General features: G+C 35.9%; 3 protein-coding genes across 3 annotated transcripts in view; 2 read left to right on the forward strand and 1 right to left on the reverse strand.

Moving 5' to 3' along the window:
* The first annotated feature begins 610 nt into the window (after positions 1 to 610).
* On the forward strand, positions 611 to 8,776 carry LOC120632738 (putative nuclease HARBI1). The gene is made up of 6 exons (XM_039902725.1): positions 611 to 997; positions 1,765 to 1,961; positions 3,260 to 3,389; positions 4,676 to 4,817; positions 5,394 to 5,802; positions 6,987 to 8,776. Exons 1-6 carry the CDS (start codon positions 689 to 691, stop codon positions 7,192 to 7,194), a joined length of 1,395 nt encoding a protein of 464 aa, XP_039758659.1. The 5' UTR covers positions 611 to 688; the 3' UTR covers positions 7,195 to 8,776.
* A 920-nt stretch (positions 8,777 to 9,696) lies between these two features.
* Positions 9,697 to 14,841, forward strand: LOC120632804. Its single transcript, XM_039902816.1, has 5 exons — positions 9,697 to 9,970; positions 10,662 to 10,787; positions 11,650 to 11,815; positions 13,681 to 13,762; positions 14,324 to 14,841. The coding sequence occupies exons 1-5, from the start codon at positions 9,767 to 9,769 to the stop codon at positions 14,373 to 14,375; spliced, it is 630 nt and encodes a 209-aa protein (XP_039758750.1). The 5' UTR covers positions 9,697 to 9,766; the 3' UTR covers positions 14,376 to 14,841.
* Positions 14,842 to 15,306: 465 nt separating this feature from the next.
* The window catches only part of LOC120632525 (AP-3 complex subunit beta-2), a 31,356-nt gene continuing 22,239 nt past the window's right edge, over positions 15,307 to 24,423 (reverse strand). Inside the window, exons 19-22 of the mRNA XM_039902344.1 lie at positions 19,401 to 19,539; positions 18,362 to 18,471; positions 16,376 to 16,479; positions 15,307 to 15,640 (exon numbers count right to left, since the gene is read on the reverse strand). Coding sequence (XP_039758278.1) covers positions 15,490 to 15,640; positions 16,376 to 16,479; positions 18,362 to 18,471; positions 19,401 to 19,539 — 504 coding nt within the window. The 3' untranslated portion in view covers positions 15,307 to 15,489. The remainder of the gene's footprint in view (positions 15,641 to 16,375; positions 16,480 to 18,361; positions 18,472 to 19,400; positions 19,540 to 24,423) is intronic.

Consider the following 24,423-nt stretch of genomic DNA (forward strand, 5'->3'; position numbering starts at 1 on the left):
GTCAGTTCTTTGTGATTCGAATTCCGATTCCGACTGATTTCTTCGCACCACTTTCTAATATGAAATTATAGGTATAGGTATAAAATATAGGCCGCCTTTGCACCCTAGCACTAAGTACTAAAGAAAACAGTATTTGTTTTCTTTGTATTTTCCTATTGTGTTGTATTGTGTTGCAATAAAGTTTTTGTATTCTATTCTATTCTATTATTTCCCATAACAAACATACATATAAGTAAATTACTCAAAGAGGATACAAATACTTGAGTGTAATTTATAAGCAGAGATTTATTTTAATATTATTTTATTTTATTATATAATCATTGATTATGATGATTAGGTTAATGATGATTATTATAAGAACTAAAATAATATTAAAATAAATCTCTGCTTATAAATTACACTCATTACTCTTTGAGTAATTTACACTTTTAAAAACTTTTTAAATTTCAAAAACACTGCTGCTGTTGCGATAGTAACATATCACAATCACTAACTTTTTTTAATAAAAGGTAATATGTAAAGTTGAACACCTGCTAAAACATCTTTGTTTGTAGTAGCCTCAACTAATATGGTTTTTATTTCTGGCAGCACAAAACGGTTAGTGTCAAATTTGTCAACGTAAGCTGCGTTTAGTTTTGTTGTGAATAATTTTAGAATTGTAAAATAAATATAGAAAAACCAGATAGAAATGGCTGATAAACCGCCAGATGACAGCTACATATCCGTAGTTGACGAAGAGCCGGTGTTCTTCGAGTTGCTCAAGTGGGATTCGACACAATCGCAAAAACAACCGGAGCCTCGCAGTTTGGAAAAAGCAAAAAGTCCTGAGAAAACCGTGCCGAAGACAAGGGACGAATCAGATCCGTTTGATTTGAGTGATGCCGCGTTCATAGAAACATATCGGATTTCAAAAGATATGGCGCGAAACCTGTGTGAGGAGTTGAAGCCGGTTATGCCGGATACAACAAAGTCTATTGAGTTTTCTGTCGAGAGCAAAGTGAGTAAATATTTACGAGATGGCCTAACAACTTACGAGAACGCCATTTCGTTCCTTTGCTATAAAAATTAAAGCACCACTGCATGCATTGCATGTTTTTATTACAAATCAATGTTTATTTATTTACAAAGATAACAATGTTTAACAGCAAGTAAATATAGTCTTTGTGACTGTAAGCAAAGTAGCTTGGAATTTAACGTGCCATAATTAAAGGCCGATTTTCAATCGTTAGATATTCTGACTTGTAGGTAGTGCAAGGGTGTAAGCATACATCCACCTAGGTACTACACAACATATGTTGATGTGCTTTAAAAATATTGCATATTAATGATAATATATGATATACAGGTTTGTTGGCTTAATGTGCCCTCAGAGGCATAGGTGACAAGCACTAATACCAAAACTCCGGGCTAACTAATAATCTATAATATACTTATGAGCTGATACTGAAGATTTAGAATAAGATTTAGAACCCAGGACTTATGATCTGTATAGTATTACTAGAGCAACAAGGCAGTCATTTTTTTATAATAAAAAAACTTAATATGCTATAGTATATTGGTACTTACCAAAACTAGTTAGAGAAAAATGAATCTTAATTAAATACCACAAAAAATGTTTATATTTTTCACAAATTCTACACATAAAATCATGAGAAAACATCTTTAGAATACTGATACAGTCAAAAGTTAGTTTATTTTAAAACTTTGGAAGACTCTCCTATCATATTGTCACTATCAATCATAACTAATATTATTTATGTACAGGTACTAGCTGCTCTCTCGTTCTACGCAACAGGCAAATATCAAAAATCTATAGGAGGGAAGACTGATCCAAATATCACTCAGTACTTTGTGTCAACGGCAGTGATGCAGGTCACGGAGGCTATGAACAGTCCAACTATTGTGAAGAAATACATACACTTCCCTCATTTGCGGAATGAAAGAGAAATTATTAAGAATGGGTAAATAAATTTACTATTCTCTTCTATGCTTGTTTTAGGTGCATAAGCTACTTCACTTCTTGTAATGTGTGGCTTATTCTTTAGGTGCCTCTCCAACTAGTGAAGGTTGGCCGTCAGTTTTCGATAATTTTCCTTTTCGAGGCTAAACAGCTGGGCGGCACTCGCTATCCCAGTCCACTCCCTAATATTGCGCAACCAAGACTTCCTCTTGCGACCGATGCGTCTCTTTCCAGCAACTTTGCCCATCATTATCAGTTGCAGTAGCCTGTATCTATCATGCCGAAGCACATGCCCTAGATGAGCAACTTTTTTTTTGTGTGTTTTTGTGTGTTGTGTTTAATGTTGTGGCTCCAGCTCGGCAGTGTGCTACATGCCCTGCCACACATAAAGTTATGCAGTGCTGATTTTCAGCTGAAACCCTAGTCCATATGTCCTATTCCATGGTAATATCTAATACAACTTCCTAATCTAATAAATTATTTTAATGTTACTTAAAAATAAAAATACAAATACTGACGGCCGAGTGGCGCAGTGGGCAGCGACCCTTCTTTCAGAGTCCAAGGTTGTGGGTTCAATTCCCACAACTGTAAAATGTTTGTGTGATGAATATGATTGTTTTTCAGTGTCTGGGTGTTTATCTGTATATTCATCAGCTATCTCAGTACCCATAACACAAGCTACGCTTACTTTGGTGCTAGATGGCGATGTGTCTATTGTCGTAGTATATTTATTTATTTAAATAAAACAAATATTTAAACTATAAAACCTTTTACATAATTCACCAGGTGTAATTTCACACAATGCCTATACTGTAATATGTAATATATGCAATATTCCAATAATGACAAGCGATATTTATTATATCAAAAAAAAATTATAAAGTTATAAATGTTGAATTTTTATGGCTATGAAATTTTAAAAGTTAAAAAAATATGTTTTGATACGACCTATATAAATACACAAAGAATGCATTAAAGGAGTGGATCAAACAAGCCAGACATAGAGAAATCTGGATGAATGTGGAGAAGGCGACCACAATAGGGTTTCCATTCAAGAAGAGTCATAATATGTTAGTGCGTATAACACATAATAATAAATGATTTTTTTTGTATATTATACATAAATGTAATGCTTAGGTGATAGGAAATAAAAACGCTTTATTGTTATTATTATGATGTAATGTAGGTTAAATAAAAACATCGAATTCACAATTGCTATTGGAATAAGATTGAAATGAAAATTAATGTATATTTTTAGTACGCATTTTTTTTTAAATTACACTAAATTGGCATTTCCAGGTTCTACATGAAATACGGGATACCTAACGTGGTAGGTTGTGTGGACTGCATGCATGTTCCTATCGCAAGACCGGATGACGACCAGAAGAAGCATTTCAATAAGTCATATCACTCCAAAAAAGCGCAAATTGTAAGTTGAATCAATAATTATTGTTCCAGAACATTGTAATGAAAGTTCCTAATTGATTGTATGATATAAAATGGAGAAAATCTGCAGCACAATTTATAGAAAACTTAAGGTTAGGTATTGTACGAGATATTACTAGCCTACCCTAAAGTTTTGATAACCTGTATTGTGGATTTTCTCTACTTTATAGTCAAAGTCAAAAATATCTTTATTCAAGTAGGCCCATAGGTGGCACTTTTGATGCGTACATAAGAATTACACGGTAGTGAGATGATGGCGATAACCACATTCGTAAACATAAAAATAAAGCTACGAGGGTTCCAAACGCGTCCTGGTCTAAGAAGAAGCCCACAACAACCTTAGCCGGGTGTTTTTTTTTGTTATCACCATCTCACAATTTTTTTAATTTTTTTGTTATCACCATCTCACAATTATACCATCAGCATAACCTGTGCATACCCCATATGCACGCCACTGGACACAACAAGAGGAAACTTAAAAAGTAGGATACAAGGCGGCCTTATCGCTCAGTAGCGATCTCTTCCAGCCAACCTTTTGATTAGGAGAACCAAGAGAAATCCATGGGTATTATTATTATTACATACTTACTTACTAATCAATTTAAACATTTTTGTAACAATACTCTTGTAACTTTATTTTCTCACATGTGTTCTTTTTTTTTTAATTTACATAATATTTTTACTTAGAAAAACATTTGTGAGCAATATTTTGTAATGGAAGATTCCTTAATTCCCTATTGGAGTATGTTATAACAAACCCTTAAAAATTACATTTTTTTTTGTATTTATGATACAAGAAACAATATGGTTGAACACTTATAATAAATTTTAAATAGTTTCTCATTGTCATGTAAAAAGAAAAAAAATTATGTGTGCTCATTACTTGAGTTGACTTCTAGCAATAGAGAATGCCGAAAATCTTGCAATAATAAGTTGCCATAACTATTTTACATAATATTTTGTAAACATTCAGATGGGATTTTCATTGTACAACTGGGAAAAAAATATCCAAAGGAGTTTTATTTTATTTAATTTTCATTTATTTTCTATTGTAAGTCCACTTGACACCATTCAGTTTCCAATAAAATCTAAGCACTCTATATTTCATTGCTGGTGTCTTAGAAGATGCAAGTCAATTAGACTGGAGTCTGAGTTTAGTTTAGAGTTAAGTTTGTAAAAACAAGGTTGTCCTATATCTGCCGTGGATAAAAAAATGATCTTAGTTAAAAAGCTTAATTTGCTACTGATAATTGTTCTTCCATCCCACAGATCTGTGACAGTAACATGAACATCCTGAGTGTAGACGCAAAACCCGGTGGCTCTCTATCGCACGACGCTATCCTCAACAAACACGCTGTGAAGATTGACCTTGAGAGTCTCAACTACTCGCGGGAACTCTGCTGGCTTATTGGTGAGCCAATCGAATTGTAATCGGCTATTGGATGTTCACTTATTGACTCCCTGTGATTTAAAGGCACTCGCATCACAAGAAATAACTAGTTAAATGTTATAATTGTTCTTATTGGCTGTATTTATGGTACTCTCGCTCAAAATTTCGTATTTCAGCCAATAGTGGAATAGTATCAGCCAATAAGAAATCACTGGGATTGTCACATTGCGTCACGTCCAACACTCACTTAAACACATTTATCGTAAAACTCAGATTCATTCTTACATTTACGCAACTATTTAATCATGTTAATAATATATTAAATAACGTATAATTGAGTATTGGATGATAAAAAAAACCTACTAATTCCTCATACATAGGTCTCCTCCCACAATGAGAAGGGAAGGATAGTCCACCACGCTGGCCCAGTGTGGAGTGTGTTACACTTAAACATATATACTCATTAAACCTAAAAACACTAACACAAACACATACTTCATCAAGAGTGATTAAGCATTCCTTTTTTCACGAAGAATCGGTACGGCTGTATGTAGTACAATAGGAGTCTCACTCGCTTTAATATAATTTTATTTGCAGGCGGCCCCCACTACTTCCAGCGGCCGTACATAATGACACCAGTGCCGAAAATCACAAAGAAGTCCCCCCTGTCACCCGAGAAGTACTACACCAACATGCAGTCGCAAACGCACAGCGTCGTCAAGGAGGCGATAAAACAGCTGAAATCCAGGTGGAAGTGCCTGCAGGCGACTTGCAACAAGCAGTTCGACCCGCCCACCGTGGCCATGATGATAGTGGCGTGCTGCGTGCTGCACAACCTGTGCACCGCGCACGGCTTGCCCGCCGTGCCCATGGGCGCCACCGAGGAACGCCTCGAGGCCATGAAGCAGCGCGTGGCCAACGCGCCCGCGCCGCGCAAGTACCACGAGGACGCCGGCGGCCTGCAGGCGCGGACCACCCTCATCGAGCGGCTGTGGAACGAGCGCAGGTCAGTCGGAGGGTAGTCGGATAAATGGTCATGCATGCCTCGAACCACGCACCGTTTCCTCAGCTACCTTATTATTAACATGAAGGTTTTCAGGGGTCTGTGTATATGTATACCTCGTATCGCCACTAGATGGATCTGCACTCCCGAGAGCCAAATAATAGAAGTAAGATAATTTCAAGGTCATCTGAGGAATAAAGCGGGGTGATTAGAGCATATGACATCGGCCACGCAGTAAGTGCCGAGTCCATAATGAAGATGCCGTGCTTCTTCGAGATAAGTGACAGATGTTTTGCGTTGTGGTCATGGTGAAGAACCGGAGCGACGTGCACGGTATGCCCGTGGTGCCGATACGATGGGCTCAACGGAGGAACGATTGGAGGCCGCGAAGTGTGCGCAAGTACAATGAAGATGCTAGTGGACTGCAGGCGAGGACCACGCCTCATCGATCGGCTGTAGAACGAGCGGAGCTTAGGAGGGTAAAGACATGTTATGTGTAATGCATAAATAGTGAATCAAATCTGTCGCCCGGAAGGTACACGAATGAGTTCCCCTCTGCCCGTAGCCTCCTTCAATAGCCAGCCCGAATTTGCGTGCGCGCCGGTACTGTCAATAAGTATACACAGAAGTTGACTCACTATAAACTCATTACACTTTATGGTAGTGATATAGTTGGGCATGCACACCTCTGACAGCAGACCGTAGATATTACTTTAATATTGACAGTCAGGGAGAAGCAAGCACATTTATCCCTCACTTCATAATAAATAAACCTGAATATCATTTCAAGGTCTTTTAAGGAATTTTGTATTCCTATTCCAGCACATGGGTGCCGTCCCATTCGACGCAGTAAGTACTCTTTGGTAAGTTGCTCCAAGGCAAGTGACAGAGCCTTATGTTCGACCTTTTTCATCCAGTGGATCCAGTCCGCTTGTGAAGCATGGACTCGAGGACTTTCTTTTTTTCAGCTGTTACCGTAAAAATTAATAGAAAAAGCAGAAATATCCGTCATGTCGATACATAAACCTGCACTCTTAAAACTCAATAGCAAAAAGTGTGGACATCAATCAGTGATGATGAAGATAGTTTCAAGGTCATTTGAGGAATTACTGGGGCAGAGCCCGTTGTCTGTTCTCCTTCGTTTTGCTTACTTGGAATGTTTTCTAAACGATCGATCTTTATTTCAGGGTGGCCCCAGAATCGAATCCCAAGAAACGAATGGCCAAAAAAGACAGGTTACCAGAGCCCGTTCAGCAACAACAGCATCTGCACACAATGCAGCCCCAACATCAGAGTATGCACGAAGACCCCAAGCGGCCGAGGATACTGATGAACAACCCCTACGGGCTAGGGGTCGCGGTGCCGCCACCCTGGCCGCATTACCCCCAGCATTAGTGTTACAGCCTTCCAGAAATAACCCCATTAAGATACCATTCATAAGTGAAACTTCGTTAATTATTTTTGGTTAGTGTACGCAATAAGGGTCTACCCTCGAATACGACCAAAGCCGCGCTTCGGCGGCATCTATAGCTACGTTTGATCTGACACATTAAACATGTAGCTGATGTAGCCATTATAAAACGATAAAGAAATCTCTCCTTACACTAAGCAAAATTTAGCCTAGATAGTAGTAGATGGGGTTAAGGTGTGAACCTGTGCATAAGTAACATTTTTAAAATTCCTAGGAACGTTACCTCGGTGCTTTCCCAGGATAAATAGTATTTTGTCCATTTCCAGAATCTCAGCTATATATGCGCTAATTTTATCATAATCGTTGCAGTGGGTAAGCCGAATGGAGGTAACAGAAATACTTTTGCATGTTTAATTTTGCCTTAGATAGGTTAGTGTGAAAAATAACAGATTGCCAACCGATTGATTTGCAATTTACACTGCCATTAAAAACTCGATGTCGAAGAATAAACGTAAATTTGTGTCGAGCGTTTCTTTATCGCTGTCGTTTGAGTTAGTCGGGGTTTCCCCGCAAGTGATAATAATGCGAAAAAAGTAACTGATCGCATTAAGGGGATTCCCCGTAGGTGCGGTGTCAACAAACTCACTATTTGATATCCATTGACGTTTTACAATCGAAATTTAACAAGTTATTCTTATACCTATCGACAAATCAATATGCCCCTAATTTATTTTTAAGATCTGTAAATATAATGTAAGAGAAAACTATATAATAAGAAACTAGGCTTAAGTATTTTATGAGTACATACATAGATATAGAAACAATACTTAGATATGCGTTACTTCAATTATTTCACGTCTGACTTGAGTGAGTTCACTCAAGTCAGACGTAAAATAACCCATTTGAGAAAAATGCGCGCCCAAACTTACGATGTCTAACGAATAAGTTAAGGATACAATATTACACGGATCATAATATGGCAGACTTTAATCAAAAATCTCTGAAATCAAGTAAAATTTTATTTTTGTCATCAAACTGAGTCCAAACAGATATATTAAGACTCACGGATGTATAAGAGCGCGTTCTAGGAGCGATCAACTGTCGATGAATATATAAAACAGTGACATTGTTTTCAGTGTCAGAATATATATCTACTTTTATTTATAGATCGGAAATGCCGCTAACTGAATGATACAAATTATTATGAGTAGTGGAGAAATTAATAATATTATTAAATAGATATTAGGTTACTTTTTTTTACAATATTTTTATGAACAATGAATCTCTGAAAAGCAAACAAATGCGTCCAGCCTGCGTCCATAGTGACGTTACAATTTGTGTCGTGCGTGCGAACAATAGCAAACCTCGTTGAAATATGCGCCTATTGTGATTGGTCAGGAGGCAGAGAACCGAACGCAGGATGCCACCCTGGACACAGGTTGAACGCCTTGGTTTGGCATTTACTGATAAAATCATTATTTTTTTACATTTGCGACTGCAAAATGACTGTAAATGAATCTAAAAGCAATGTGTTATTATACTTTTTGATATACAAAGTTCCTTTTTATAAAACAACATTGTTTTATTTATAACTACCCGGTTGTATTTAGAGTATGGACGACGGTGGCCTCATAAGCAGAACATAGTTTCGGGGTTTTAGTTAAAAAAATTACAGCAATTCTAGAACTCTTGTTTATTTAGAAATATATAGACCAATGGTTAATGACACCAGATGGTAAGTAACGCAGTCTGTTAGAGGCCTATTTCTTCTTGATTTAAAGAACTAAAAAAAAGAAAAAACATTCTAGATTTTAGAAATATAATCCACTATTCAAGGACAACAAACTATTGAGTAGTTGAGTGGAAGGAGAGTAACATGAGCAACTTTTGGTCCTGCAAGAACATCTAATTGGAATTTAGAATCTTATGGGAATTAGAACATTAAAAAACATAGAAAATCGTCCTTCATTTACACAAAGTAACAAAACGACTTTATTTTGGCATAGAAATAGTTGAAAGGATGCAGAAAAAAGGAGACAAGTGTCCTGAAATAGTGTACTGTTATGTATTCATGATCGGTGTCCTATTCCTCGTGGCAAAGATTTACAAATAACCAGGCGAGCGAAGCCGCGGATAAAAGCTAGTCTTTTAATAAACTGAACTAGATTCGATTACCGAGCCAAATAAAATTATATTACCTATTATTTCTGTAAAATATTCCATAATACCTACAACCAGAAATTGAGAAATTGGTGGAATCCACCACCGTGCTGGTAGAGTCCCTTGAGAAGTTAATGCTGGAGTAGCGATATTAGTTAAAACCAAACAACCCACTTAAGAGTTGCCTGGTGGGTTAATGCTCTAACCTCAGTTAAAAGAGAAAGCACTGTTGCTTTGCGTATCGATTGTATACTCACTGCCCGTGCTACCAACATTACGAAATACAAACGTAAAGTTAGCATGTAGCAAGAGCTGTCATTAGCTTAGCAGATGAACCGTGAATCGTGCGTAAATCTGTGTTAATTTTTAAGTATGTGATTGTGATATTTTGTAACAATGTCTCACTTACCCCAATCTAGGGCACTATGGGATTATTTTTCTAAGTTGGCTGGAGATGATAAAATCGCCAACTGTAATGAGTGCTCGAAAGACCTATCTTACCGTACATCAGTCACTAATTTAAAAACTCATCTTAAACTAAGACATAATGACCTCTACAAACGCTATATATCTGAATGTAAAGCGGCTAGTCGCCGTTCGGTAAGAGATACAATTTTATATCTTAAGTTTGCAACTCTGCATATAACAAAAGTAACAAATGATGTTGCGTTACCAACGCCATATATTATTAATTATAATTCATCATTCAAGGAAACATTCGCAACTTAATTGTTGATTAATTTAGCAAAAAAAAAACAGTAATAGCAATGCATGCTATAATATGATATTTCACACGCTAATTGAATGAAGAAAAGAATTATTGCCATTGCCCCCTGTTACTCTGTATCATAGATTAGGTATACCTGAATGAGCTCTAAAAGAAAAATAATAAATTACTATTATTTTTTATCTCAGGTTAATGACCTCAATGCTATAAATGATTCAAGAAGAATATCTAATTTCAAGAAAATGATCCATTTGGTATAAATAAGGGTTAGCCAGCAAGCTTTTTGAATTTGAATTAATGATGAATAAATTATGACACTTTTATTGCACACCAGACAAAAGTACAGAAGATTAAAAAAAAACAAAACAACTTATGGCTGCATTATCTGATAGATAATAAACAACAAACATTTTATTTAAAAATAGATAATAATAAAATGTGCCAAGCGTGAGTAAGACTTGTTCACTGAGGGGTTCCATATATTAGATATGGGAATTTATTTATTTTATTTATGAGTTCAGATTTATGCATGCGTCCCATATTCCGCTAATGCTTTAATTGTAGACTTGGACGGACAATAGCAATAATGTCAAGAAACAAGCGAGCCAAGAGCAGGATCAAGATACACACAGCGATCCATTATTAGATGATGAAACAGGGGACACTCTCATGGGCCCGGGGACCGACATTGTAAGTAAACATTACATATGGTAGTCTCAACGGTAGTACGTTTGTCAGAGCCACATTGCCAACAAAGACTGTTTCACTACCGCGTAATTCTCATGTAATGTACGCATCAATAGTGCCACCTTTGGGCGTACTTGAATAAAGAATAAAGATATTTTTGACTTTGGTACTTTGACGTTGACCTTTGTGGGAACCAATTGGCAGTAATATTACATACCCACGTAATTGTACTTACCCCCTAACAGGTTAGCCTGCTAACATCTTAGACTGCATCATCCCTTACCATCGGGTGAGACTGCAGACAAGGCCTGACTTATAGTTGAATAAAGAGCCGATAAGCCTGCTGCTGAAATCTACAACAGGCATTGCCTGACACTACAGTTTTGGTTGGACTTTTACATAAAGAGACGGACGGAAAACATGTTGACACATCTATGCAACTAAAGTATGCTAACAGGGCCATAATACAAAGCCTCCAACCTTTTGTCTGTTTATCAAGTCATGAAAGTACAAATAATAAAAAATAACAAAAGTTGATTGTTGAATGGGATCCTCAAGGGACATGTTTTCTTTTGGTGTTCTTAATATTCAGTCTTGAAGGTCCCGGATTTGAATCCCATATGGCACATAGATGGCACTTTTGATGCGTACATTGTATGTAAAATATGACATAGGAGGGAGTTGATGGCGATAAATTAATTCGTCAACTTAAAACTAAAGCTACGAGGGTTCCAAACGCGCCCTGGTCTAAGAAGAAGCCCACAACAAACTTAGCCGGTAGTTATTTTTTTTTTTGTTATCACCATCTCGCATTGTTATTTACTCTCTTATTTTCTCAACTTATTTTTTAATTGTATATTTTTAGTCCGAGGCAGAGACTCTCAATTTAAGCCCCGAGCACTTCTCGGATCGGGACACGCTGCCATCGCCGGAGCCCCGAGCCACATCACCCCCCGACTCCAAGCCGGCACCTCGACGAACATTTGCTTCTACCCTACCGAGAAGACGCAGACGATTTCCTGTCAGAAATGGTTAGAATTTAATTATTTTATTGATGGAGGTCAAAATATTTCCTAGAATTCAAAAGTACCTAGTCTTTAATACTCTTCGTCCTTTCAACTAACTCTTTGCAAAAAATTAACTTGATTGGTCGCTTAAATAGGGCGTAAAGGAAAGACAAATAAAAACTTTTGTGTTTATAATATTAGTACGATTATAAGCGAGATTTTAAGAGTTGACTTGAGCGTCATTGATAAAGCGTTAAATGGAGTGGTGATAGACTTATGCATAAGAATTCAGCTTCCCTTCTACCTTTAACAACCTTTCTTCCTTTTGACGACCTTCCTGGCGCAACGGTGAGCGTTGTGAATTTAAGTGGGAGGTCCCGGATTCGTTTTCCGGCAGAGGCAATTCGGGAGGCTTTGGCATTGGCTAGTTACCAACCTACCGTCAAAGACGTGCCGCTAAGCAATTTAGTATTCCGGCGAAATGTCGCGTAGAAACCTATTAGGGGCGACTCCCATACTCCCTAACAGGTTAGCCCGCTACCATCTTGGACTGCATCATCACTTACCACCAGGTAAAATTGCAGTCAAGTGCTAACTTGTAGTGGAATAAAAGAAAAAAAAACCTATTGAAATGGGGATTCTTATCGAAAAAATTGTTATTGTATGTCTATTAAAATATACAACAATTTGCCTGATCAATTGAAATAATTAATTACCTTTTTATGCGTTCAAGAGAAAACTGCATAAACGGCTAGTTAGTAAGTGTTTTTACTCTGTAAGTGATTTTTTTTGAATAGAATTTATATAATTTATTGAATGAAATTATATTTTATAATGATTACTATAATGATACTAGTTAATATTTTATAATGATTTTACTTTTTGACATATAATTTTACAAACATATTAATACCGAAGATATTACATTAAATTTGCATTTTATATATTTTTTATGATTTGTGTTGAATTTTTATTAATTAATTAATTTAATAATGATTTTTTTATCATATGAAAGCTGTCATATTTTGCTACTGTACATAAACAAAATAAACTGAGCTAAATACAATTAACATAACATAACATAATTAATTAAATACATATAAGCTGATACTTTAATGGCGAATGGGCACGCTAACTTTATGACTAATGTATCTTAGTTTCATTCTATTCCTAACTCAGCATATTTGCTACAATGGGATGCACTAGCGAAAGACGCCGTTACATTATTTCATACTTTACAATATAAGTCTATATATCCCTACTTCCCTACTAATATTATAAATGTGAATTTAAGTTTGTTTGTTACGCTTTCACGCAAAAACTACTTAACCGATCCTCAGGAAACTTTGTACACATTTTCTTGGAAGTGTTAGAAGTAATATAGGATACTTTTTATCCCGACATTAAGCTCGGTTCCTATGGGGGACCGGAGAGGGGATGAAAGTGTTTGACGATTTTACACCATAACAAATTATAACCAATTTAAATAATTATTTTTTTACTATGGAGGTTATAATATGTGTTTTATTTAGCCCAAACTTTGTTTAGATCTGATGAATGTGGTTGGAGATAGAGGACAGAACTCTTCAGCGGACAGTAGCAAACCCCTCATTTAAGGCTTAGCGATACTGAAATTATTTTTTTATAGAACTACAACTAAATTGAATGCCACATCAAACAACAAAATCAAACGCAGACGAAGTCGCGGGCAACAGCTAGTTATTAATAAATTCCCAATTTCATTCATTCATATTCAATCAAGTTCACTCAATTGTGTGGTTATCATAACTTTGGACGTACCGAATTATCTTTTCATTTTTATTTTTAATTAAACCGTTTAACTTACCGAACCTGTAAAAATAAATTTTGACTGGCTTCATATTTTACAGATGGTTTAATTGCAAAAAGATTCTTAGACATCGAAGAAGAGAAGTTAAGGGTATCGAAGGAAAGAAACAACGCTATCAATAGGTAAACTTATATTGTAAAGAAACAGTTTTTCCAGCAACAGTAGGTAGGCTTGAAACACGCCACGCGTGTTGCGTCAAAACAAATCGTTATATTTCAAACTAGACTTGGTCTAGGACGCAAATGCTGTTTTTGCGTCGTTGTTACTTTATATGTCCATCAAAATGTATCTAATTTCATCGATTGAAATAAAAGAGAGAGCTAGACTCGTACTTAGAGTGTGTGTGTTTGTGTGTGTGCTCGCCGAACACGAAATAGTAGAATTAAACTTTTTTTTTTTTATTTAAAATTATATACTTTCTATTAAATCTTATACAATCTCAAGTTACTTTATACAAACAACAGGCATCTGTTCAGGCATTTCATACAACCTATATTATATTTATTTATACATTTTAGCTCGATCGGTGCAGAACTTTTTGAGTTTTTGAAGCGTACACAAACCAACGTAACATTTTTATATATATAGATATTATTCAGCTTAATATTTTGCAACGAAACATGCACTTACGTAAAGAAAGACCTTGTATCCAATATTAAATATTTATCTTTGTCACTTTACAGGGTGGCTGATATGCTGAAACAAATTTCAAATAAGTTGGATGAATTTATTTAAAATTAGAATTACAATATAGTTTTCTTATGGAATTAATAAAACCTTATAACTTTATTTGTAAATATTACAAAACTTTTCCTTAGTTATATAATATAAATTATTGTTTATGGTGAGTTACTTAAAATAATAAAGATGTATTTATTCAAACTTAGACTTTGTTTAATTGGGAAAAAGAACTGGTGAAGTGCTAGCCGGCCTTGCGCACTAAGTGTTCCTTACCATTTATCTATATATTTTTTTTCCTACCAGTTAGCCCTTGACTGCAGTCTCTGATGGTAAGTGATGATGCCGTCTAAGATGGTATCGGGCTAACCTATTAGGGAGTATGGTAGTCATACCCCTAATCGGTTTCTACGCGACATCGCACCGGATCACTTAAATCGCTTAGCGGCAGGTCTTATATATAGGAGCCACCTTAATTATTGATATTCTTTTTTTTTGTATTTGTTGATATAGCGCCAACAATACGGCGAGCATGGGTAAAAAACAATAAGTTATTTAAAAAAAAATGTTTTAGGGTCTGTTCCAAAACGGAACCCTATTACTTAAACTCCCTCTGTACTGCCCGTCCTGTCAGCCTGTCCGTCTGTCAGTAACCGTGATTGTTAGACAGTTGAATTTTTCACAGATAATGTATTTCTGCACAGATAACATCACATGCACAATTTAAATCCTGTGACTTCCGTCACTTTATTAGCAGTGACGTCCACAGGATTTTTGATAAAGAAGGAAGATAAGATGGAAAAAATCCTTCCCCTTTACGAGTTATGATAAAATTTTAGGGTAAGCAGTGCTTGTATGCTTGTATGAAGTGCACGCCACTGTTTATTAGGTACGCATCTCGTAGCGTGGGTACTATGCGTGTAGTCGGTCTTTTGTCTTCAATAGGGTTGTCAAAGGTAAACATTTAGAACGTTTTGAATTGGTTTGTATTGAAAAATAAATATGCTCCTTTTTATTTAATATTATTACAGGGTGATTCTTAATTAAATATACTTCTGCATCCTTCAACATTATTTCTCAATTGGGTTACACATTGTATATTCACCAAAACAGTGTTTTAATAGGCTTTTTTTGGAAGCTGTGACGAATGGCGCATTTCCAATGTGTCGATCTATTCTCTAGCGAAAGCCTGCGCGACTTGGTTGGCTAGAAGCGAAGCGATGGCCATGTTGGGACAGTTGGCGGTGACGGTGGTAGAGTCTTCGTCGACCTTCACAGACAATAGCACTAGGTCCTGCGATGACGTCATTCTGCCCGCGAACCTGAAATATGGGGCGCATATATATAAGTTGGAATACAAGGTTTCTTAGGTTAGCTTTAGAAGCTTGTAGTAAAACAATAATTTAAGATGTTATGAATGTTCTATCCTATAAAATAAGAAAACCTTTTACTATATTGTTAAGACTTGTACAGGTCACAATATAACCAATTTGTCTATTTAAATTTTGTTTATCACCTCATATTATTGATTTGATAATGCGTTATAATAAAACTTTCAATGTATTCAATACCTTTTTTCTATTGTATTGTTCGTTTTTTTCTACAAACGTAGGATAAGGCGAAAGATAAAATTTTTGAAAAGATTTTTATCTCGTTACTTATTTATTTATTTATTTATTTATTAAAGGAACACCTACAACTATTTCACCATACATAGTAAAGAAACAAATAATATGTTTCTAATCAGTGTGACTAGCCACTTAAAGGTGTGCACAGCATTTACTACAATATGACCGATATTAACACTACAAACTATAATAAAAGTACGAAAAGTTAAACAAAACTAATATTACAATAAGAAAAATAAGAATTATAAGAATAATAAGAAAACTAAAAATTACAATCCAAAATTGCAGTCCGGATTGCTTGACAAAGCAGCAGCTTTTTAATAGCACGTTTAAAAACGCCAAAGAAGTATAACTTCTAACGCGTGCACATATGTACACACACCATTTTCTTTTTGTTTATTTGTTTTTCTAAAAAAATACTCAATTTACCTAAGCAAGTTCCCAGTGGAAGTGATGCAGGCGACATTGGCGGTCTCAAAAACTCTCTTGCATATAGCAGACTCGTCTTCTAGTTTCGCTGCTTGTTTGTTGCACTGTAATAAATAATTGTGTAAATACGTATCAATACTTGGATTAGGAAGTTCAAAATCAAAAACGACTTCTTGTCTGTCTTCTGTCGCCCATCACAGTCTATAACGTAAAAGTAAAAAAAAAAAAACTCGCGTTTTTTGCATATTTATAAACGACATTGAGCTAATCTGATGCGATTAAGGTCATATTAATGTGAAAAAATAACAATAAATAACTTTGATGAAATAATGATTAAAATTGAGCTTATTAAAAAAAAACTAATTTATATTTCACCTGTCAACTGTCAATTTACGAGTCTCCTGAACTTTGCGATCTGCCGAATCGATGTCGTTAACTTTAGACGGCGCCTAATGCCGTTAGATATCACATAAGATATCGTGAATTTTTTTTATCTAGGAATCACCTAAATCACTAGGCGTCCACTTAAGGCGATTCCTAGGTTTAGTGAAAACGGGTATTAGTCCAGCAGTACTCCAGACAGTAACAGGCTTATGTCCTTTTCACTAAACACGAACAAGGCAATACGTTGTTAAGTAACGCCTTATCTAAAGATATCCCTAGGGCCAAATTTAACTTTTCACCAATAGTTTTCACCGAAGACTTGTTTTTTTTTCTATTATTGACATATACAAATTATTACTTATCTATTCTAGTATATATACATTTATATCGGCATTTTTGGAGTTATTATGTTAATATAGTTGTATGTTCATAAAAGTTTATTTTATTTCATGTAACATACTTTATGTACCATCATCAACTTTGCAACTTTTAATGGGCTTCGCACGCTCAGGTTGCCTTTTAAAGATCACTTTAAGTGATAAGGCCGCCTTTGCACCCTAGCTCTAAGTACTATTAATTTTTTCCTTGTGTTTTTCCTATTGTGTTGTTTTGCAATAAAGTTTTTCTATTCTATCTACAATCAATCGATAGACTAAAGGTAGATTATCCTAAGAGTTGGTGAATATAGTTTTTTCTATAGACATCGCTTCAGTCAACGGGCATTAAAAGACCGACACCTATTAGGTATCAAAACACATATTTCATTGTTGTATTGCAATGTTGTACTGAAATCCGAAGAAGCTTGATTGAATTTAGAAAAAATACCGCATCCCTAGAAAGTTCTGTTCATCCTAATATTGCTATATCGCTTCGACAAGTGATTTCGTCTCTCTCACTCGCGTGATTTGAATGTTGCTTCTCGCTTCGATGAATAATGGCCTCTCTTTCACTCACAAGGGGAGTGAAAGAGAGGCCATTATTCACCGAAGCGCTTGTAAAACGTATTGAGTATGGATTATTGAAAATAATATCTGGAACGTTGTATAGTGGTTTTATTGATTTAATTCAAAATAAAAATTTCGAATGGCTGTTTTTATTGTCAACCACGAAGTTGAAACGTAAAGTATTCAAACAGTCTTTACTGATCTTGGACGCCCCTAAAACCCGCGCGGTCTACACTCAGAATTGTAGACACAAACCCTAAATATTTATTATATATATTATCTATATATTTAATTGTAAGTTTATTATTTGTATATATTATATATGTATATATAGGTATATATGCATATTTATTTAAATGCACCACCAACCTCTCTTCTTGAGCTGTGTTTAACGCCTTTGGTTGCCTGGAAGAGATCGCTATGTAGCGATAAGGCCGCCAAATTGTTTACTTTTTGTTAAATTTTTATTTTTAATTCTACTATATGTTTATGTGGTTTACAATAAAAGTGTATTCATTCATTCATCCATCCATTCATCCATTCATTCATTCATTCATCCATTCATTCATTCATTCATTCATTCATATTAGAACCCTATATCTCTCACGACGTTAAGTTAATCGGGCATTGATTAACATTAATATTGATTGAAATATACCTCAGTCATTCCGCGTAACCTTTTCTGCTCCGCGTCCCACTTGCTCTCCGACATTGTGACTGAGCGCATTAGCTCGCCCACCGGCGGGGTGATCGAGACCGACACTTCACCTGCCGAAGTATTAAACTTTGTATATCCTATCACTATCTATAGTGTACTCACTCACTATATTGTAATTATAATATTATTATTCAAACACAATAGTACGTAGAATGCTATTTATTGTAAACACTGTGATTCCATATTGAAATACACAAAGATAATTTATCTACCACGTGTTGCTTCTACCGCTGCCAATGCTCAACTCATCCCCGCTCTATTGTGGCGGCCATATTTAATATACTGTGAATGTCAACAATCTAGTCAGTACCGTACACTATCCTAGGCCTATATTCATTAACTAGCATTGTAAAGGCGAAATTGCTATTGTATGGCTGTGACGTTACATAACAAACTCTCTGACGATCACCACTGCACCATGGAGGTATTCTAATGATATCATGGTTGGAATGAAATCTTTGAGATAATTTGGACCTTTGAACAAGTAGATTGAAACTGCAATGTTTCCTACTACATGGCGCTACAGTCGCTACAAGACTGATATAATGACGGCCGACTGGCGCAGTGGGCAGCGACCCTGCTTTCTGAGTCCAAGGCCGTGGGTTCGATTCCCACAACTGGAAAATGTTTGTGTGATGAACATAAGTGTTTTTCAGTGCCTGGGTGTTTATATGTATATTATAAGTATTTATGTATATTATTCATAAAAATATTCATCAGTCATCTTAGTACCCATAATACAAGCTACGCTTACTTTGGGGCTAGGTGGCGATGTGTGTATTGTCGTAGTATGTTTATTACTATTATTATATCATCGCATCGGCGTAGGAGAGCCATAGCTTAGTTGGTTAAAGCGCTCCAGCCGCGATTGCCAGAAAGTCACAGGTTCGAATCCAGTCGGTTCCGGATATTTTTTTTATATATATCTCTCAATAAGTTCAAAGTTTATATGAAAAGTAAGCTTATAGATTGCACATACCTAGTGAGCTGATGACGGTAAACTCGATAGGTTGGATTGAATCCGCAAAGTCCACTCCCAGCGTCCCACTCGCGCTGGCGCCGGGGCCCAGCCGTGGGATTGGCGCGAACTCGTGGATGGAGCGAGCTCCGGTTAATGTCTAAAACACAATATTACAGCGACTAATGAAACTGCTTTAAAAAATAGTTAATAAATAGCTTGTACACAAAGCTTTTAATAAATCTTTTTTTAGTTTGAAAAACTATTTTTGTGTATGTAGTTTATTATTATGTTTGAACAATATGTATTATATATAATAATTATATGTGTAGTATTAGAATTTATACCATGAACTACTACTTTCGCCAAAGGTTGTCTGGGACAGATCGCTTTAACGATAAGACCGCCTTTGCACACCTAAACTAGTTTTTTATTTGTCTATATGTATTTTGTTTTTGTGTGTGCAATAAAAAATTAAATAATAACAAATTTTAATAATAGCTTGATTTGCTCAACAGAGCAAAACGTTACTTTGCGCCAAAGCATAGACTCCAGCACTATGAAGCGCAAAAGACCTCGCATGGAGTACTGCTCACATGTTTGGGCTGGGGCAGCTATTTATACAGCCCCTCCCCTCCGGGCTACCGGAGTGCGAACACGTACTGTACATTGCTCCGTGATTAATAAATCTTAAACTGTCGAAAAAGTTAATATTTTCGCATAAATCCTTTGTATATTTATAAGTTATAAGTTAGTTAATATAGTTATGTGATAATAAGCAGAAATAGTGCAATATTTTAAAGGCTGTGAAGTGTAAATTGCAATAAATTTGCTCAGTCATAACGGTTTGCAGTGCAAAGTTTTAAAAATCCATCGGTGATTCAGTGAATGCATCAAACTTGACCTTTGGACTCATAATTACTCTGCCGGTATCGTGCCGGTGACTATCATACAGACAGTAACTAATTTTCGCCCCAGATAACCGTATATCGTTGGAACATTGGTGTGAACGCCAGATCTATGAGTACGGTGTCGGCACGGCACTGGTTTCGAATCTTGTGGTCAAATTTTTTTTTTTTTTTGTTTTTTTTTTATTTTATGACTTTTAAACATGCCCTTAAACCGCACCCCACCATCAACCTCGGGCTTGTCACCCTCTAAACATAACTCTACGTTAAGAGATTTAATTGAGGATGATAAAGAATATCCTGTGACAGAAACCCCAAAAGTCAAACAGGGGTTTAGAAACAAGCGGCGTCGATCAGATGAAGTAGGCGATCGGCTAGCTTCCTTTATGGTGGAGATCAAGGATATCCTAGAAAGTTTTAAGAACGAGCAAAAAACCAAGTTTGACAAACTTGAAAAAATTTTTTTAGCCGTGGACGATATAAAAAAACAAAATGGTGAAATACAGAATTCCGTGGATTTTCTATCACAAAAATATGACTGTATTGTCACTCAAATAGGAAAATTGGAATCTGAGAAACAGTCCAATCTGCAATACCTTCAGCTTCTAGAGGATAGGCTGGATAACTACGAAAGACTCTCTAGAGCAACATGCATTGAAATCAGGAATATTCCGACTGTCAAATCGGAAACAAAAGACAGTCTTCTTAACACCATCATAGCGACTGGTAAAATTCTAAATATGTCCATCCAGCAAAATGAAATCAAGGATGTATTCCGCTTTAACTCTCGTGACCCGGCATATAAGACTGTGCTTGTAGATTTTAACAGCGTACTTACAAAAGAGAGAGTCATTCGTATGTACAGAAAAACAAGTAAAGAAAATAATCGCCCTACTACAGAAAAACTAAGACTGACTGGACCTCCTAAACCAATTTTTATTTCTGAAAGCTTATCATCCAAGGCAAAAAGGCTGTTCTTCTTTACCAAGGACTTTGCTAACTCAAATCAGTACACTTACTGTTGGACATCAAGCGGTAAAATATATTTACGAAGAAAAGAAGGAGCTCCGGTTATTCTCATTAGGAATGAATCTGATCTGGAAAATCTTAAATCACAAAAATGACTAGATGTTATTCTTAATGTTTTCAGTATTTTTTCGTTATTAATTCTTTCTTCCTTTATTATCCTGTCATGTTTTACTACTGTTGCATATACTCACGTTTTTCGTTATTATGTCTGGGTTTCTTATTATTACATTAAATATCACTCTCACACACAAATACACATAAACAACTTCTTCTACTCATATATACTCGTCGTTCAGTCATGTAATACAGTCTCAATCATCTTACATAGTAATATCCTCGTTTTTTTGTTTTGTGAGATCATACCGTGTCATTTACTTTATATATTTTTGAAACTGTCACGGTTGGTCTTTTCGACGGGTCGAAATGTTGTTAGGGCTAAGGTTAAAAATAAAGATTTTTGAAATGGATGACACATCAAAAATCAATAATGATATAGAAGATATATCAGTGTCAGATTCTTTTGTTTTTCTTCCTGAAACTTGCGAGCAATATTTAAGGGGGATTAAGGGGTTAAAAGTATTCCACGCAAATATTCGAAGCATTAACTGTAATTTTAACAACCTCTTAATTTTACTCAAACGCCTAAACGATACAATTGATGTCATAATTTTATCTGAATGCTGGCTAAGCAAGCTGTCAGATGTACCTATATTAATTGGTTATCACTCTTTTAAATCTAAGCACGCCAATCAAAACGATGGAGTTGTTGCGTACGTACGTGACTCTCTGATATGCTCTGTCGTAGAACCTGATTTCAGTGAAGGTAATTGTTTATTGCTGAAATTTTCGCATCATCTTGCAATTGTTGCTCTTTATCGCTCGCCCTCTTATATTAACCTTACTCCCTTCATAATAAGCCTTGATTCAGTATTAAATTCAATATCCAATATGAAAACTAAAGCTATTATTGGTGATATCAACATAAACATTTTGACATCTAATGATAAACAGACCGACGAATATCTTAACCTTGTTGCTAGTCATGGTTTGTTGCCTGCTCACATTTTCCCTACTAGGAACAACAGTTGCCTCGACCATGTAATGTTAAGAAGTAACAATAAAGCCACCACTATTGTTTTAGATACTCTTTTCACAGATCATTCTCCAGTAATCTTGTGCTGCAATCTTAAAAATAAAGGTCTTACGAAAGCAGCTCGAACTATCACGCGAATAGATGAACCTGCTGTAATAAGAACACTTGAAAAAACTGATTTTTCTGCTATATTTAATACATTAGACCCTGAAACTGCCACTGAGAAACTGGTAAGAACTTTATCATCGGTGGTTGAAGCTAATAAACGTGTGGTTACTGTTCCTAGTAGAAAAAGAATTATACGGCCGTGGATTACTCCAGGTTTACTTCGTTGCATTCGTAACCGTGACAAACTATATCGAAAACTAAAAAATGATCCAAGCAATTCCGTTAAAAAGACAACTTACATGCGATATAAAAATTTTTGCAATAATTTATTAAAAAAAATTAAAACTGATTACGAACGCACAGAATTTCATAAAGCTAGAAATAACTCAAAAAAAACATGGGATCTTATCAAACGCTTTGCAAACATAAAGAATAAAAAATTAAAAGATTTCAATGATCTGATGACTGTTTCGAGTGACCCAGTGTCTTCAGCTAATGAGGTTAATAACTTTTTTGTTAATATAGGTAGTAACTTAGCCTCTAAAATTGGTAATCATATCTGCCATAAGTGTTCTCATGACAGTCACTCAATCTTTCCTAATTCAATGTTCCTAAATAGTGTTGACAGTAACGAGGTCGAGTCGCTCATCCTTGGACTTAAAAATAACTGTGCTGTGGGCTGGGATGGTATATCGACATCAATCTTAAAATCAGCTAGACACGTACTCTTACCTATTATAACGCACGTTTGTAATCTTTGTTTTTCAACTGGCGTATTTCCCAAAGTATTCAAGAGAGCCATCGTGCATCCCATTTATAAGACGGGTCCCAGAGACTGTGTCGATAATTATAGACCAATTTCTGTGCTAAGTGCTCTTTCTAAAATTCTAGAAAAACTTTTGAATCGGAGACTCGTGTCATTTTTAAATGAAAACCAACTACTTTCTGATCATCAGTTTGGTTTTAGATCAAATAAATCGACCGAGGATGCAGTTACGAGTTTGATAGATACCACAATACAGAACATAGACCAAAAGAAAAAGACTATTGGCATCTTTTTAGACCTCTCTAAAGCCTTCGACACAGTCTCTATTCCGAAACTTTTAAATAAATTAGAAAGGTTAGGTGTGCGTGGATTGCCCTTATCTCTATTTAAAAGTTACCTTACTGAGAGAACACAAAGTGTTTCCGTAAACCATGTAACCAGCCATGATAAGAATCTTAATTTTGGGGTGCCACAAGGAAGCGTACTTGGGCCCACTCTTTTTTTGGTATACATTAAGGAGCTCTGTCAGTTCACCCTACCAAATTGCAAGATAATAAGTTATGCTGATGACACGGCTCTTCTTGTTCATGGCTTAACATGGGAGGAAGCACGTGGTAATGCTGAATTAGCTTTGGCTAATGTTATAAACTGGCTGTCTTGCAACTTACTAACAGTCAATGTTTCAAAGACAAAATTTGTAACATTTGGACCAAGGCGTTCCTTGCCGCCTGCCTCATTCTCAATCTGTGCTCATCGATGTTCTGTCCCACTTGATAAAAGTTGTGACTGTAGCCGGATTGCGCGTACGCAAAGCATCAAATACCTTGGTGTGGTTATTGATGAGTGCCTCACATGGAATGATCACATTGAATCTGTTATCTCCAGAGTTAGAAAGACAATGTATATTTTCAGAAATCTCAGAAATACAGCCAAAATAGACACTTTAAAATCTATATACTTTGCTTTCGTGCAATCTGTTCTTGGTTACTGCATAACAGTTTGGGGAGGTGCCGGCAAAACTATAATGCTTCGGTTGGAAAGGGCCCAAAGGTCTGTATTGAAAGTGATGATGCTGAAACCGATACGTTTTCCCACCACTGAATTATATAAGCAGGGCAGGGTTCTTTCGGTACGCAAACT

This window comes from Pararge aegeria, chromosome 20, assembly GCF_905163445.1.
Source record: "Pararge aegeria chromosome 20, ilParAegt1.1, whole genome shotgun sequence".
Classification (NCBI taxonomy): domain Eukaryota; kingdom Metazoa; phylum Arthropoda; class Insecta; order Lepidoptera; family Nymphalidae; genus Pararge; species Pararge aegeria.